Source organism: Thrips palmi, unplaced genomic scaffold (genome assembly GCF_012932325.1).
Source record: "Thrips palmi isolate BJ-2018 unplaced genomic scaffold, TpBJ-2018v1 HiC_scaffold_10, whole genome shotgun sequence".
Taxonomy (NCBI): domain Eukaryota; kingdom Metazoa; phylum Arthropoda; class Insecta; order Thysanoptera; family Thripidae; genus Thrips; species Thrips palmi.
This window is the reverse complement of record NW_023144621.1, coordinates 11,109,528-11,125,730: the sequence shown is the minus strand read 5'-3', so window position 1 is coordinate 11,125,730 and position 16,203 is coordinate 11,109,528. Positions and strand designations below refer to the sequence as shown.

The 16,203-nt window shown below is 57.8% G+C and overlaps 1 protein-coding gene across 5 annotated transcripts in view; it reads left to right on the top strand.

The window, feature by feature from the left end:
* The window catches only part of LOC117648932 (potassium voltage-gated channel protein Shaw), an 81,025-nt gene that overhangs the window by 59,900 nt on the left and 4,922 nt on the right, over positions 1–16,203 (top strand). Inside the window, exons 4-14 of one of the 5 annotated variants that reach the window (XR_004587952.1) lie at positions 5,550–5,819; positions 5,900–5,955; positions 6,038–6,280; positions 7,219–7,336; positions 7,871–8,065; positions 8,421–8,735; positions 9,067–9,317; positions 9,533–9,716; positions 9,787–10,036; positions 10,694–10,782; positions 12,706–15,581. Coding sequence is in view for 4 of the 5 variants with exons in the window: in XM_034391378.1 (XP_034247269.1) it covers positions 6,072–6,280; positions 7,219–7,336; positions 7,871–8,065; positions 8,421–8,735; positions 9,067–9,317; positions 9,533–9,716; positions 9,787–10,036; positions 10,694–10,770 (1,599 nt within the window). In the remaining variant the exon portion in view is untranslated. Of the gene's footprint in view, positions 1–5,549; positions 5,824–5,899; positions 5,956–6,037; positions 6,281–7,218; positions 7,337–7,870; positions 8,066–8,420; positions 8,736–9,066; positions 9,318–9,532; positions 9,717–9,786; positions 10,037–10,693; positions 10,783–11,538; positions 16,154–16,203 lie in introns of those variants that run through there. The other 4 variants (XM_034391378.1, XM_034391379.1, XM_034391381.1 and 1 more) reach the window with 4 other exon arrangements.

Sequence of the window (16,203 nt, the reverse complement as noted above, 5' to 3'; positions counted from 1 at the left end):
CCGCCCTGCCCGGCCCTGCCGCCCGCGGTCCAGGAATAGAACATTGTTGGCGCGTATTGACTGTTTTGCGAGGCTGGGATTGTGTTTGAGCAGCAACGCAGGGCCCCCACCCCAAAGGCCGGCCGGAAGGAAGGGCAGGTTGCCGTTGTGCGAACATCGGCGGGGCTAACCACCGGGTAGCTCAGAAGGAAACGGTTCCAGGAAAGCACATGGCCAACGCAAGCGGGCAGTGGGCACGCACTGCAGACTGATTCCGAGGGTTCCTTTTGTTGCTCCGCCTCTCTCGCACTCATACGGGACGCTCCGTGAGTGGCAGAGAGACAGAGCGACGAAAACGACTCTCGGAATGAGTCTGTTGGGCCGTTGGGGCCGTTGGCGGACCCCTGCCGGGCAGCACCATGGGCAGCACTACGGCGTACGACTCCCCGCGGCGCGGCCCCCTTCGCCCTCCGCCGCGCCGGCCGTCGCCAAGCCGTAGGCAGAGCCAGGCAGAGCCAGGCCACCATTGTGGGAGTGCGTTATGTGGTTAGTTTGGCCTCGTAAACCCCGGGCCCCTTTTTTGCCTCACTATATGTCTGGGCCGACGGGGCCGACACAACAACAAGATGCACGGGGCTTTCTTGTCGGCGTGTGTGAGCAACTAGTGGCCTACAAGCCGAGGGCGGCAGGGCGAGAGCGGAGCCAGGGCAGGGGCCGACTCACCGACTTTGAGGCTTCCCTGTTGTCCTGCCTGTCCTGCCTGTCCTGCCCTCACGGTCCAGTGGCCAGTAAGACTGCTGGTAAGCCTATAACCCGTTTATTCGCCCCGCCAGGCACTCCCACACACACGCGCACTCCCCCACACTGTCGTCCTCGCACTCACATTCGTACACACACACTCACCCGCGCACTGCGCACAGCCAGGCAGGGCCTCGCCGTGGTCCATAAACCTGAGAGCTAATCCACGGCCTCCTCGACTCCCCGTCCAGGTAGGGCGCGCCGCGTCACCCCTTCCCGGCCAGGTCCGGTGGGGTGGGAAGACTAAAGGGGACGAGCGCGAAAACCCGAAATCGAGTTGCCAACTTCGGTGCGCAAATTCAATCCGTTCGGGGCGCGGCGCGCCACGCCCCGGCGGCCCGGCCCGGCCAAGCGCGGAACGAGATGAGTCGCGGTTTCTGAGACTGCAATTAGCGGCACGGGGCGCGCCGGCGTGCGTGGCGATGAGGAGGCAGAGCCGCAGCGAGGGGCCGCCCGGCCGCACAGTGGGCCAGAAGACCGGTAAAGGCGGCCGAAATCCGGATTCTGCGTTCGGAGAACGACCCCATTTCTGGGGTCGCACGCTCGGTTCGAGTCAAGTGACTCTGGAGCTCAAAACGCGTCTGGAATTTTTTGCCACCTCCACCGGTCTTTCGGCCCACTGTTGGTCGGAAGGGCTAAGGACTGCTGCAGCTGCAGCCTGCCTCCCTCCGCCCTGCCGAGGGCTAACGAACTGGAATACGGAATCCTCTGGCTGCTCCCTGCAGCCGAGGCGAAGCGAGGCGAGAGGCGCGCCGTGGGCCGAAGGCCGAAGCCTCCGAACCGCTCCGAACCGATACAGCCACGAGGAGGCGCAGCGCGCAGCAGCTGAATTTTTCAAAAGCCGATAAAGTTGGCACTCCGTGATTACATTTCCGTGTTCGTGACGGACGGAAGGGCGGACAGACGGAAGGGGGACGCTGCGGCGCCGCGGCACTCGGCGGAGAGGCGACGCGTCCGGAATGAGTTGTCCCCACAGAGGGCAAACACGCGTGTGAAGCACGAAGCACTGCGAGGCACGCAGCAGGAGCAATACCAGGCGCCCCGGGGGGCGACTCTCTTTAGCATTCGGGACGAACGACGTGAGGGTCGAGCTGCTGGAGCGAGCGGTGAGCCCACCCACCGCGCCCGCCCCGCCCCGCCCCGCCCGTGACTCCCAGGCATTGACACTGGACTGTGTTTTATGAATAATTCAGGGCGAATGAAAACTGTGGCTTTCAAGCAAAGTCGGCGGTGGGAGGGGGCGGTCTGATAGCGAGTGTTTGAGGAGCGGGTGAGTGAGTTAGCGCGTTGGGGGTGCGCGCGGCGGGGCGCGGCGGGCGCGGCGGGGCGCGGCGGGGCGGTGGGGCGCGGGGCGCGGGGTTGTGGCGGACGCGAATGTCGGAATCAACCGATTCCGCACTGTTGATTTCGTTTCCCCCACCGTCCCCTCCCCGCGCCTGGCTGGCTGCCTGGCTGGCTGCCTCGCAGGGCATAAATAATCCGGTACGATGGCGCGCCCGTTGATTACCAGCGACTTGTCAAAAGCCGCCAACGCAGCAGCGAGCGGCCCGTCCGGCCCGTCCGGCCCGTCCGGCAACTACTGTCCGCCCCTGCCGCGGCGCGCCGTGCCGTCGTTCGTTCCGCGTCGTTCTGTCGCACAGCGTCATTCGCTGGCGGAACGGCGCCGTCCGCGCTCCGCGCCGCCACGGTCGTCCATGGCTCGTCCATGGCCCTGCCAAAGCGCGCTGCTCTCTTTTCGATCATGACAAAGGGCTTTCGGCTTTTGGCTCTCGGCTTTCGGCCGGGATGCAGGCCCGGCAACCCAGCGCGGCCCAGCCCAGCGCGGCCGCTACAAAAAAGCGGATCATCAGCCTGTCTTGTGTCTGTTGGTGAAGAGAAAATAAATGAAACGGCCGCGGCGCGGCGTCCGTCGGCGAGGGTCGAGTCCGGCTTTCCGTCCGGCTTTCGGTGCGGCTTTCGGTCCAGCTCGGCCGCTCATTCCTCACCTCGCCGACGTGCCGACGTGCTGACGCGCCGACTGCAGCGGTAAACAGGGCCGCTACACTCTACTCTAACTTTTAACGCCGACGGTGGCCTTGTTGGCCAGGGTTCCGCCGGGGCCCTGCGTGGCCACCCTGCCCGGCGCAGCTTCGACCATCGAAGCAAGTGGAGCAAGTCGCAAGCAAGGCAGAGGCACGGCCAGGGCGTCGGCCAGGGCGTCGGCCAGGGCGTCGGCCTTGCGCGCCTCGTCGTCGCCGCCCTCGTCACGGCCGCGACATCCTGGCATCGCGCCGAGCCAGCAGCCCTGCGGCGCCCCCGCGGTGGTCCTACCCCAATCCGCTGCCACCGCCTCCGTGTTGTGCCTGTGGGGGTGTGGGGCCTCAGCCACAATGCCTTGCGGGGCGGGGGGGCGGGGCGGGGCGGGGCGGGGCGCGGCCTGGCAGATGGGGTGAAAACGCACAATAGCTCTCCTTGTGACTAATGGCTCCGCGCCGGGCTGCGTCCGCGACGCCGCAACTCTCCCTCTCTTCCTCTGTATGGCTGCGTCTCCCTCGCACGTCGCGGCACGCCCCCACCGCATGGCCCCGGGCCGAGACGCCACGCCGCGGACGCAGCCCGGCTGCTGTGACTGTTGCTGCCGCCATGGCTGGCTCGCCATGGCTCCGCCGCACTTTTCGGCTATCACTCATCGCGACCACTGGCCTTCTGGCGCCTTGTGGCCTTTATTTCGAGATCTGCTTCAGACGGGTTTCGAGCCGGGCGCGCGGCGCTGGCCGCCTTTGCCGCTGGAGTGGAGGCAAGCGTCGTTTGTGGTGTGCTTCGCCGCTCCGCGAGGCGAGGTGGAAAGGGCCGCAGCCACTTCGGCGCGCCCTGTGCGCCTTGTGCGCCTTGTGCCTTTGCGTTGCCTTGTTTTCCGCACTCGAACGAGACTTTGTGCGTCGAGGTTCAGTTGACTAACTGCCCTTGCCGATGCCCGCGCGCCGCCGCGTCATGAAGGGGAACGAGAGCGAGAACGAGCTCGCCTCTCGGCTTGCCTCGGCTTGCCTCCACGGCGGCGTCCTAGTCGGCCTGCTCGCCGCGGCCGCCTGTACGCCGCACTATTCCGGGCCGGGATTTCGCATTCGCCGTCCCCGCGCCGGGCCCTTTGAGGGATACTTCTTTTGTGCAGAAGCCGGCCGCGGCGTGTGAGCGGCGGCACGCGGCGCCACGCGGCACGCCGAGGAAACAAACAACGCAGCCTTTCTGGGTCGGCGCCTCCGCGCCCACCCGCACTGCGGACCGATTCCTCGTCGCTCTGTCTCTCTCGCACGTATACGGGACGCCCCACGAGTGCGAGAGAGACAGAGCGACGAAAACGACGTCTGCATGTTCGTGGACGCGGGAGCCGACCAAGTCCGTGGCGCGGTGGCACGGCACGGTTTTACTGCGCGAGGCGCCAGCCCGGCCGAGGCCTTCCACCGCCCCACCCCGACGCGGACTCTGACGCGGGGCGCGGAGCATGAAGAAGAATCGTCATAGTTTATCGCACGTCAAACGGAGCACCGCTTCCTTTTAGTTGCCGGCATTCAGTGCGTTAACTGCTACCAGTATCGAGCCGGGCCATTCGGCCGTGCGCCCATTAGTCTCGCCGCCCGCCTTCGCCACCGTTCTTCTCTTTCTCTTCGACGGAAATTCTCTCCACGATTTCGCAATTATTTCGCAGTTTATTTACAATTTCGTAGTTATTTCGCCCGAGGGTTCTCGACTTACTTAGCGAGTGATCCCCCTCGTCGCGCATCCAGCTCGGGCCAGCCCTCCACCCTGCGGCGTTCCATTGGCTTCGTGCTTCTTCTCTTCCCATTTTATTTTCACCCACAGGCGCTCCATCGGGGGACAAAATATATTTACACCCAGAGGTGGCGGCGCGGCCGTGGCCCCGGCCCGCCCCAGATGAATGAGATGAGACCGCGAATGAGGTGTCAAGTGTCACCGCTTTGATGGAAGGGGCGCAAGAAATACTTCGGGGCGAGGGGGGAGGGCGTGGCGGCGTCGCGCGGGCCGAGGGGGCCCTTGAGCCGCCGAGGGGCAAAACCATCTCAGGATGGGATGAGGGAGAGCCCGTCAAGTGCCCGCCTCCCTCCTCCTCCCCCTCCTGCTTCACACCTGCTTTCATTTCCGAGCCCGGGCTGCGAGGCTTCGAGGCTCCGGGGCTGCGGGGCTGCGGGGCTGCCATCGGGGGAAGTGGCGAGGCCGCGGGTCGCGATGTCACGAGCACACCTGCGTAATAAAGGCGCCGATGGGCACGGCAGGCACGGCACGGCAGCAAGGCAGCGGCTTTGAATTTCGCTCGAGTGGTGCGGCGCTTGCTTGCGGAATTCACGGAGAATGGGGGAACGTTTTCTTGATGCTGTTGTGCGCCAACTATCAGACTTTCTTTAAGTCTTATTTTTCGCAAGTGCTTTTCTTTTTTTCTGGAGGTCTGTGCTATGGAACGCCTGCGGAGAGCGGGATAGGCAACTTTGCGACAGCTGTGTTTGGCGGGTCGGCCTACCCTCTCTTTGTGGAACGCCTGCGGAGGGCAGGGTAGGCAATCCTGCGACAGCTGTGCTTGGCGGGTCGGCCTACCCTCTCTTTGTGGAACGACTGCGTGGTGCAACCCCGCTGCTGCTTTGCTTAGCGGGTTGTCCACCCTCACATTACCATTACCACTACGGGCTGGACCACAATTGGATCGTATGCCGTTTCGGGCCCGACGGCGGTAGCTCTAGCTTTGTCAGCGTTGTCTAACCTCCCTGTCTCTCTCTGTTGCGCAGGCTGGCGATGCAGCCCGAGGCCCCCATGGCGGTGACCGAGGCCCTGTCGGCGCTGGGGTTCAGGGGTCGTGCCGTGGCTGGGACTCGAGGGACCCGAGGGACGCGGAGAGCAGGCGGCGGGGCCGTCGCCGCCAAGGCCCTGCAGGCCGCGCAGGCCGGCCACAGGAAGCTAGTACGAGGAGTGCGAGGAGTCCGAGGAGTCCAGGGCAGCTGCAGGCACAGGCGGCCCGGGCCTCTCGCCGTCGGCACCACGCCGTCATAGCGACCAAGGCAGGTAGTGACAGAGACGGACACAAGACGGACGATCCCGGTTTTGGCAGTGTGTTAACGAGGTTGGCGTTGTGTTGCAGCTTAGTTTAGTGTTCCGTCGCCCTCGAGCGACGAGCTGATTCAACGCTTGTACCAGGTAAAAATCACTACCCTTGATCAAACTTTGAGGTCGTGTCGTCCTGACGGTTCTGACCCCGGCCGTTTGTTTGTGTGCGCAGTTCCGAGAAAGCCTTCGCAGTGGCGGGGACCACGATGAACCTGCTCAACATGGACGCGGAGAACCGCGTGGTTCTCAACTGCGGCGGCATCCGACACGAGACGTACAAGGCTACGCTCAAGAAGATCCCCGCGACGCGTCTCTCGCGCCTCACCGAGGCGCTGGCCAACTACGACCCCATCCTCAACGAGTACTTCTTCGACCGCCACCCGGGCGTCTTCGCCCAAGTGCTCAACTACTACCGGTCAGTGCGAAATGAAAAATCGATTCGGCAGGTCGCTTGCCCGCTTCGCATCCCCGGAGGACCATTCACGGGAGCGGAACGGTTTCCGATGAAAACGGCCGCCCCAGGGAGACTCGAATCTGAGGATCTCCGGAAGCTCCCCGAAGTCCGAGGCCGAGGATGGTGGGTTCCGCCCCCTCGCTGCCCTCGTAGACCTAATGGTGCTCAGGCGCGCTGATGAAGAGTCGGCTCGGCCGCTCGGCAGATCGCCACCGGCAGCGAAATAAAAATCATTTTTTGTTGCTGTTTGAATCAGGCTTGGTGCGCGCGGACAACACCCGGCCGGAAGGGTAAACATTTGCCTGCAGTCGGCCAACAAGGAGCCCGGACATGTCGGGTCGGGTTGGGGCGGGGCGGGGCGGGGCAGGGCGGGGCGTAGCTGCTCGCGATTACAGAGGCTTCTTGCCGTGCTGCCGTCCTCCTTATTTGCTCGCCCGTGCGCCCCGCCCCGCAATGATTCGCTTGGAAAACAAAAACGCGGCGCGCCTTGCCAGCTTGTCCGGCTGGAGGCTGGCGGCTGGAGTGCTGTACTGGTTCCGCTGGACTCGGCATGCCCGGGGTGTCTCCGGGGACACGGGGTGATGGGGGCGGCCGAGGCCGAGCCGGAGCTGCTTCCGGGTCACCGGGAGACCAGGCAGTCAGGTGGATTTGACGAGGGCTGCGTTGGGCCGGGCAGGGCCGGGCAGGGCCGGGCAGGGCTTTGGAGCTAATCCATCGACGAGGCCCTGCCCTGGCCCTGCCTTACAGCGGCTTCTATGCTCCCAGTGGACCACCCCCACCCTTTTTGCCCCATTTCGCCGGCGCACTGCATGCCGCACTGCATGCCGCACCATGTCTCTGGCAGTGCCCGGAGGCAGAAGTCGCATTGAGTAACTCAACTTTCTCTTCTCGGTCTCCAGGACGGGCAAGCTGCACTACCCCACGGACGTGTGCGGTCCGCTGTTCGAAGAGGAGCTCGAGTTTTGGGGTCTGGACGCCAACCAGGTGGAGCCGTGCTGCTGGATGACATACACGCAGGTGAGTCGGTGAGGCGGAGCGAGGCGGAGCATGGCGTGTCCCTGCCGGGGAAGCGGGGGCAGGGGGAAGCAGGCGAAGCAGGCGAAGCAGGCGAAGCAAGCGAAAGCCCCGGCCATGTGTACTCTGCAAACTCGCCCCCACCCGCCGGACTTCTAAGGAACCCCGTTCCGGCCGCGCTGAAGCCGGGGGCAGGGCAGGAAGGGCAGGCAGGGCAGGCTGCAGGGGGCTGGGAGCGGCTGGGAGGCAGGGTCCATGTCAAATTCCTTCCTCAACAGGCACCCCGCCACCGCACCGCCGCCGGCCCTCCTCTCTGTTCCCTGGTCCTCGCCCTGGCCTCGCCCTGCTGACTGATTCCGAAGGGTCACTCTGTCTCTCTCACAATCATGGGTCGTCCCGTAGGGGTGCGAGAGAGACGGAGCGACGAATGGGGCGGCTGGCCTCGCCCGCATCCAACCGCGGAATACTAAAGCCCAGCCAGCCCACCTCGCGTCTTTCCCGTTGACATGTTACTCCATTCTGCCGCTCTGCCCGCAGCATCGAGACACGCAGGAGACCTTGGCCGTGCTGGACCGCCTGGACCTGGACACAGAGAAGCCGTCGGACGAGGAGATGGCGCGGAAGTTCGGCTTCGAGGAGGACTACTTCCGGGGCACCGTGTCCTGGTGGCAGCGGTCCAAGCCCAAGCTGTGGTCCCTCTTCGACGAGCCCTACTCATCCAACGCCGCCAAGGTAATTTCTTTTTAAGGGGAAAAACCTAAAGCACACTTTTTTTGTGTACGTGCACCGGTGCGATACCGCCTCTGCTGTCATTTGGGCCCTTTCAAGCCAAGCGGCTAAACAGCGATCGGGGCCGCGCTCGGGGCCAAGCCCCCGGCAGTGAGCCGCGGCGGGGCGCTATCGGGCGGGGCGGGGCGGGGCGGTCCGGGCCGGGGCGTGGTGGGGCGGGGCGGGTCGGGTCGTATCGCCCCGCGGGCGAGGGCGTTGATGCGTTTGGACGCCGCGGGCACGACCCGCCTCCACCATGTTGTTGTTGTTGTTGTTTGTGTTGTTGTTGTTTCGTCACCAGCCGTTCCCCCTGTTCCAGATCGTGGGCGTGGCGTCCGTCTTCTTCATCTGCGTGTCCATCCTGTCCTTCTGCCTCAAGACGCACCCGGACATGAGGGTGCCGGTGATCCGCAACATCACCGTCAAGACGGCGGCCAACATGACGGCGTGGACGCTGGACAAGACGCAGACCAACGCGCACGAGGCCTTCTTCTACATCGAGTGCGTGTGCAACGCGTGGTTCACCGTGGAGATCGTCTCCAGGTTCACCGCGTCGCCCAACAAGTGCGACTTCATCAAGGCCTCGGTCAACATCATCGACTACATCGCCACGCTCAGCTTCTACATCGATTTGGTGAGTGGGGGTTTGTCGGACTTTGTGAAGCCCATCGCTGAGCCGGCCGAGACCGAGAACAGGTGCGATGTACTGGGGGCTTTCGCCTTTCGCTGTTAACCTTCATTACCGAGCCGAGGCCTGGAGGCTTGCCAACAGACGGCGGCGGCCTGGCGGCCTGGCGGCCTGGCGGCCCGGGCCTAACTCGCTCCGCCCAGGAAAAAGGCCCAATCTTCCGCTCTTGTCTTGGCGCCTTCGTCCAGAATGCCGGAATCGACAAAGTTATCGCGGAACTGCCGAAGCAAAGAGCAGCGTGGCGTGTTTTGAAACAGTTTTCCCTCGCTTGCCACAGGTGCTGCAGAAGTTCGCGTCGCACCTGGAGAACGCCGACATCCTCGAGTTCTTCTCCATCATCCGCATCATGCGACTGTTCAAGCTGACGCGGCACTCGTCGGGCCTCAAGATCCTCATCCAGACGTTCCGGGCGTCGGCCAAGGAGCTCACGCTGCTCGTCTTCTTCCTGGTGCTGGGTATCGTCATCTTCGCCAGCCTGGTGTACTACGCGGAGCGCATCCAGGCCAACCCCCACAACGACTTCAACAGGTGAAGGGAAACAGGGAAACCGAGTGGTGGGCTTCCCGGCCTTCTCACTGTACTGCTTTACTCCGTTTGCTTGCAACTCTCGGTCGCGTTGTCTCAACAGTGTGGTCGTCCTCGGACGTCCTTGAGGGGCCCTGTTGGGAGTCTTCCTCCCCTTCTAGGAGTCGAGGCCGAGTTTGCACTATAACTCAGCGGCGTTCCGTCTGTCTTGTCCGCAGCATCCCGCTGGGCCTGTGGTGGGCGCTGGTCACCATGACCACGGTGGGGTACGGGGACATGGCGCCCAAGACGTACGTCGGCATGTTCGTGGGCGCGCTGTGCGCGCTGGCCGGTGTGCTGACCATCGCCCTGCCCGTCCCCGTCATCGTCTCCAACTTCGCCATGTACTACTCCCACACGCAGGTGAGTGCCGAGTCCACCGTGCTGCCACGCGCTGCCCTCCACCGCCTGTAACGTGCCCCATGTTCGGCAGGCGCGCGCCAAGCTGCCTAAGAAGAGGAGACGGGTGCTGCCGGTGGAGCCGACGCGACCGCTGGTGCGGATACCTGGACAGCCCGGGCAGCCCGGGCAGCCAGGGTGCCCGGCTGGAGGCGGCGGTCCCGGCGGCGGCGGTCCGGGCTGCAGAGCCGGCATGGACCCTGGCGGGGGGCCGCCCGTGCAGAACAGGCGGATGAACGCCATCAAGAGCAACCACCCGAAGGACGCCATGGGTGGCATGATGGGTGAGTGTGACGGGCCGGAACGGTCGTGACTACCTTCGTGTCGGCAAGGAACAGCCACGACTAATTCGTTCCAGACAATGTGTTACGATGTTACACAGGTGCGGCGGGGGACTAGGACAGACTAGGCCAGGCTAGGCCAGGCCAGGCGGGCACCCCACGCGATGCATGCCCATAGCGCCATGAGCCAACCCTCGTAGTGCATGATCATCCATTCATAATACTTCCCCTTCCCCGCTAACGAAAATACCAGCCTTCACGGTCCTCATTTTACCATACTTATTACTACTATTTCGAACCTTGCTTTCCTTTCAAGTATCAACTACGTAGTAAATCTGCTAATCCGAGCCACGAACATGTATTAACCTTTAAGCCTTCCGACATGCATGCATTTTACTTTCACTGGAGGTGGTGCGGTAATCGATCTGTTTTTTGTTTGTTTGGTTTGTTTGTTGTTTTTTTTTTCGAGATTTTTCTGGTACAACTTTTAAGAAGACTCGCCATAGTCACCAGCGTAATGGGAGTGATTTTGTCCCATTTGTGGCAGTCGAACTTTTTGGCGTGCCTCATTCAGATCGATGACCCATCCACCCCACCCCCAGCTTGTTACCCTTCTCTTCCTCTGACGCTCACTCTGTTTTTCTCTGTTTCCGGCGACAGACCCCTACGCGGCCGAGGAGCATGTGCCCATGTTGGACTTGTCGCAAGTGAACCACAAACTACGGGGACGGCTTTGAGGAAATGACATTGTAAATGCACTCTCTGTCTCTCTACACTTTTTTTCTCTTCGTGTTTTTGTGTATTTAGTTTGGATGGCGGTGTTGGTAGCACACCCGTTTCTTTTTGTTCATATTTTGTTTTTATTTCTGGCTACATAGCCACCGAGGCGAGGAGTACCATTTCTTGACAATACTGTCACAGGAAGCCGGTGTCTGGTTTTGCTTTGTACTTTCATTGCCGTGTCTTGGCGTGCCCGACGAGGCGCAGGTGCGGAGAACGCAACACGTATGGCGTTGCCCAGCCGCTCTGCCGCCTCGCCGCCGAGACCGCGACACTGTACTCCGAACGGCCGAACGGCGGTCGCGGGCCCTTCTGGCCTTCGGGCAGGGGGGGGGGGGGGGGGGGAGGCTTTCTGTGCGAGTCAGAGCCGAAATGGGCGGGTCGAAACCCGGCCGGTGAACGCGTCGAGCGTTTCAATGTTGTCTTTGAGCGGAGTGCGTAGATCTAGAGCGCGACTGCAACCGGAGAAAAGTTGGGAAGTCTTTGGCATGACTAGTGAGCTCTAGTGCCACCAGGTAACCAAGCTTTGCGTGCTTGCTGCAACGTGCTCAGCCTCTCAGCGTGGTGCGCTGCTGCTGCTTGCTTGCTCGGCTGGCCGCCGCGGTACCCGGCCGCGGTCCGTAGAAGAGACGCGGCGGCACTCGCTTCTGTTTTCATTTGTTTTGTTGCTTCTACGTGCTTCCGTAGTGTGCGGCTAACGCAGTGCTTTGGCGTGTCTGTTGCAGAGCACGAGCGCCGGAACGCAAGCCTGCGCAACAACGGCACCAAGTCTGGCGTGGGTGACCTGAGTGACTGAGTAGGCTGCGCCCCCTGCGCCCCCCTCCGCAAACCGTACGTCCCTCGGCAGGCCTTCCCCGCCAACTGAGTCTCTGCATTCATGAGAAAACGTTTCAAATCTGTGTTTTAACAAGCGCAACACGTGAGATCACGAAACTCTCACGTAACGTCAAAATAAAAGCTAAAACAATTAATTTTTTGCTGAAATTTTGACTTTAAGTAATTGCTTTGTCATAAAAATAGCAAAATTGTGAGTTTTTCGTGTTTGTTGGTAATCGGAAGGAAAATAGTTCAGCGGAGATTCAGTGGTGGCGAGGGAAGCGCCGAGGTGACTTTCTCATGACCCTGCTAAGGCTTCCTAAAGAAGTCTAATCAAACAAACCGGGCAATTTGATGTGCCGATTTTCTATTTTACTTTTGAGAGGTGTGCCGTACGGCGCCTTACGGCTGCATGTTTCATTGGCTTCTTGGCGCAGCTGTGTGTGTCTGTGTGGTTTGTGACGAGACTGGCATGCATCATCTGAGGTAGAAGACACGGCTGCGGGAGGAACGAGGAGGAATGTAGGTGGGAAATTTGGAGTGAACAAAAAAGAAGAAATTTAAAAAAAAACATTTTAGCACTCCCACCACGTCCCAGGAAAATTTCGTAGGTGTTGCGGTCGGAAGACCACCCTGTGTTGAACTGTCTAACATCCTGGGAGTCCACGCATGTAAATCAAGTGCTTACTGGGCCCTTCTTACCCATGTTGGTGAATGGTCGGTGGACATGGACGGCTTGGGGTTCGTCCACATTTTAAGTAACGTCTTCTGTCTCTGTCGCACTCACTGGCGATCCATGAGGAGCAACAAGGACAGAGCTATATGAAAAACGTTGCGTATCAAGTGGACGTCCTCCCGGCAGGTTCCTCTCAGCATGCGGCGCAGCGTGTCCTTTGAGTGTTGTAGTGTAGTCCAGTTTGCCGTGTACCTAGAACTGCGTTTGCGTACCACAAGATTAAACAAGACGTGGATGAAATAGTCGTACATCCGCTGGGTTTACTGGAAACGTACCGACGAGAGAAACCCCCTTGGAACTGGACGCGATGGCGAACTAACGCTTGGCGGTGGTGTTGCAGGTGCGCGGCGCTGCAACGCGGCGGGCGCTCTAGAGGATGGCTGCGACGTGTGACGAGGCCGTGACGAGGCTGTGACTAGGCCGGGACGAGGCCGTCACAGCGGCGTCACGTTGCGTGGTGCCTAGCGGACCAAGACCCGTCGTCAGGGCCTCGGCCGCAGAGCTACGCAGAGCTACGCAGAGCGGGCCGGCCAGGACCGGAAGCAGGACCGGAAGTGCTTCGGGCTGCCGGCCTCGGACTCACTGTTTACTTGGTGCATGCGTGCAAGCCGCCACGCCCAAGTGTGTGTGCGTCTGTGGCGGTTAGCAAGACGGACACTTCAGTCGCTTTGCAGTCGTTTCACAACAAACAGATCCTAGTGGCAATTTCTTTGTGATATTGGGAGAAGACGCAAGAGGAGAAAACGAACAGCAGTGCTCGGTGTTGTTTTTCCCTTTTTTCTCTTTGTAGGACAGTAGACAGTGACACATATCATCTCGACGAGACGTGTGCAGTGTCATATTTCTATATCGACAGTCTTCTTTGAGGCGGCCAGCAAATGGCTGCCCGATGTGCAGCCTAGCATAGTCACTGAAGACACAAGTCTTGAGGCATAAGTCCGATAAATTCTAAATTTATTTTATTGTGAAGCGTTTACGTTCATGAACAAAGTATTGTTATTAGACAAATAATGCTGGCTATAAATTCCGACAGGCAAGGACAAAAAGCATGTAAGCAGGATATAGGCTATTTAATTTATATTTTTTTTTCATTCAAAAGGTATACTGTCTTTGTCACTTTTATCCTTATGTAACACTATTGATCACACTGTTAAACACCATCATGATTTTTGTGAGGTTGGCTCTGAGTAACTGAAAATAACAAGTAAATTATCGACTGTATGGCCGCAATTTTACAGTAACATTAACAGTATTTCAGCGCTTCATAATATAACAAAGGTCGTTTTGAAGATTTATTTTTCGCTTGTCCACAGAGCCTTGACTCAGTGACTCGGAGCCAACCACGCCACGGTCATCACATTTTTCACCTTCTATCACATTAGCCTATTAAACACGCTTTATATCAAAATGATATATCTCTTTTAATAACGATAATGGTTAAGGGGACTCATCTGTGTAGCATGATATTTTTGTTATTTTTTGTTGTTATCAGCATTCTATCACTCATTTCTTTCAAACAATCTGTAACGACGCCAACAGTCAATGGTTGTCTAATGAATGTACATTCAGGCTTTGGAAGTACATTGCCAACAAGATGCAATAGCCTAATTGTATTGTCTTGGATTATCAGTCATTTTACGTATCAGTGTACCGCCGCAAATAAACAGTCTTCCATATAGTCTCGAGATGATGCCGATGAATGAAGATCGGAAGGGATACAACTCATCAGAACAACTAAATTTAAGTATTTCTCTAGTCACATATTTTGTTCCTCTACGTAATTGTACCGGCGAATGCTCCAGCTCAGAATGGAATAAACTGCAAAGTTGCGAATGCCACATTAATAATTTCTCTTTTTGCCACAATGTATACAATGTGAAGGGGGAGTCAAGGTGGATCATTTTAAAGTGGAGTGCCATTGCTCAAATCGCATAATAATTGTGCATGTAGTCTCTAAATTCTAATTTGATCATAATTATCTTTGTACGTTCTTTGGCGCGTGCTTCTTCCGTTTGTTTCCGATTGCCACCTCGTTTCAAACTTCTAGCGCGTATTTTGTAAGTGTAATCCAAACCGGCCGCGGAAACGGCTGCGAACGGAACAAATTTGATGCCGTACATCTCCCGATTTCTTGATTTCGTTTGACAAGACTTATATCCATTCTGTTATACTTCTACTAGCGTGGGCGTTGATATTCAACGTCCATGTGTGTCTTATTCTTCTGAAAAATGTTGTCTCAGTAGATTGCGAGCTATCATTGAGGCTAGTCGAGAACCTCATAGCGTCTCACATTTCGTACTTTTTCTATTAAGCTTTATCGAAGTGAATGAGCATGTTTCTGAGCAGTTTGTAGAGATCGTACTGTCTCGACCAACACAAATACAACGTTCATGATATTGAATAAACTGTCTAGGCTTGTTAAATTGCGACACAGTATGTGTAAGACATATTTGTGCTTAGATAAGTTCTGATGGGACTGCTGACCAAATCATTGCGCGCTAGGCGTGGCTATGCACTGTGGTTGTGTAAAAAAATACCACCGAGAGAAGCAATGTTTCACACATTGTCCCCCAGGATATTTTTTCTGCCTTGTTATCGTATTTGTAAATTTTTACAGATCAAAATTATAGACTACGCTGAATTGTATTTGTAACCTTTATTTGGTTTGAAGGGCTGGATAGTTCATATCCCTTTAAAATTATCGGGCTATTAATTGAAATACGCGGACAAAATTGTTACTGCTCATCTGATTTTATCGCTGTTTTAACATATTTTCTAACTTTCATTGTGACTTCCTCAGTGCATGCTGGTATTCTCTTATACCTCTACATGAAGAAGGACAGGTAGGGAAAGCTAACGTAGGCATAGGTCTCGAACAGGACTACCGGCGAACGGCCATTGTAATGAGTTATAGAAAGCAAAAGAATATCTGTCTCCTGAAAATTCCCCCAACACCTGAGTACAAACCAGAGCTACTGTTCCACTGTTCCACTGTTTGTTCTTGATGATGGCGGGTGAAGGCGGTGCAGGCCTAGACGGGTCTGGGCGGTCTGACGAATTTGGCACTCCTAGTCCCGAGCGCCTGCGGAGAAGAGGGCAGGCCGCGCCGCGCCGCGAGACTGCGTGGCGGGACTGTCTACCCTCTGTTCCGCGGGCGCTCGAGACGCCATGGCGACGAAAGAAATTAAAAGGCCACGCCCGGGGCTCTCCGTCCAGGTCCGATGTTCGGGTCCATTCCAGTGTATGGTGCGACGTACCACAGTGCACTCCAGATGCATCCCTCAACTTTGGAGGGTGGATTTGGAGTCGCTTCGGCATCAGAACAAACTGCTGCAACCCGTCTTCATTCTTTCCATTACGACTTTCTTTTGTTACATTCGTTCACATTTTACGTATCGTTGTTTGACTTTCGGTTTCATAAGAAGCATTCTGTAAATATTGTAAGCACTATGAAATATCATCTAAAGACAAGTATAGTCAAGGGACCAATGGAGAGAATCTTTTTTCTACAAAAAAGGGACGTAGGGATGCTGAAACGTAAGGAAATAGGAATTGTTGAGGTTCAGGCTGAATGTGGAATAACCAACAACGAGTTGAAATTTTTATCATTTTCTTTCAAATCAGTGGCATTTACTGTCCGAGACTATACTTCAACCGGCTCTAAAGCTTCTAATCGCTGTGAACCATGAAGATCCTGCTGCTAAGTTCATTTCTGTTCAACTTATGTTAATAAAACGGAGGGCCAGGACAAGGGTTTACCCCTTTGCTTGGTCTGAACGAAAAGAAAAGTGCATTTTCCTCTCTTTCCTGACCCACCTACTACTTCCACACCACGGAT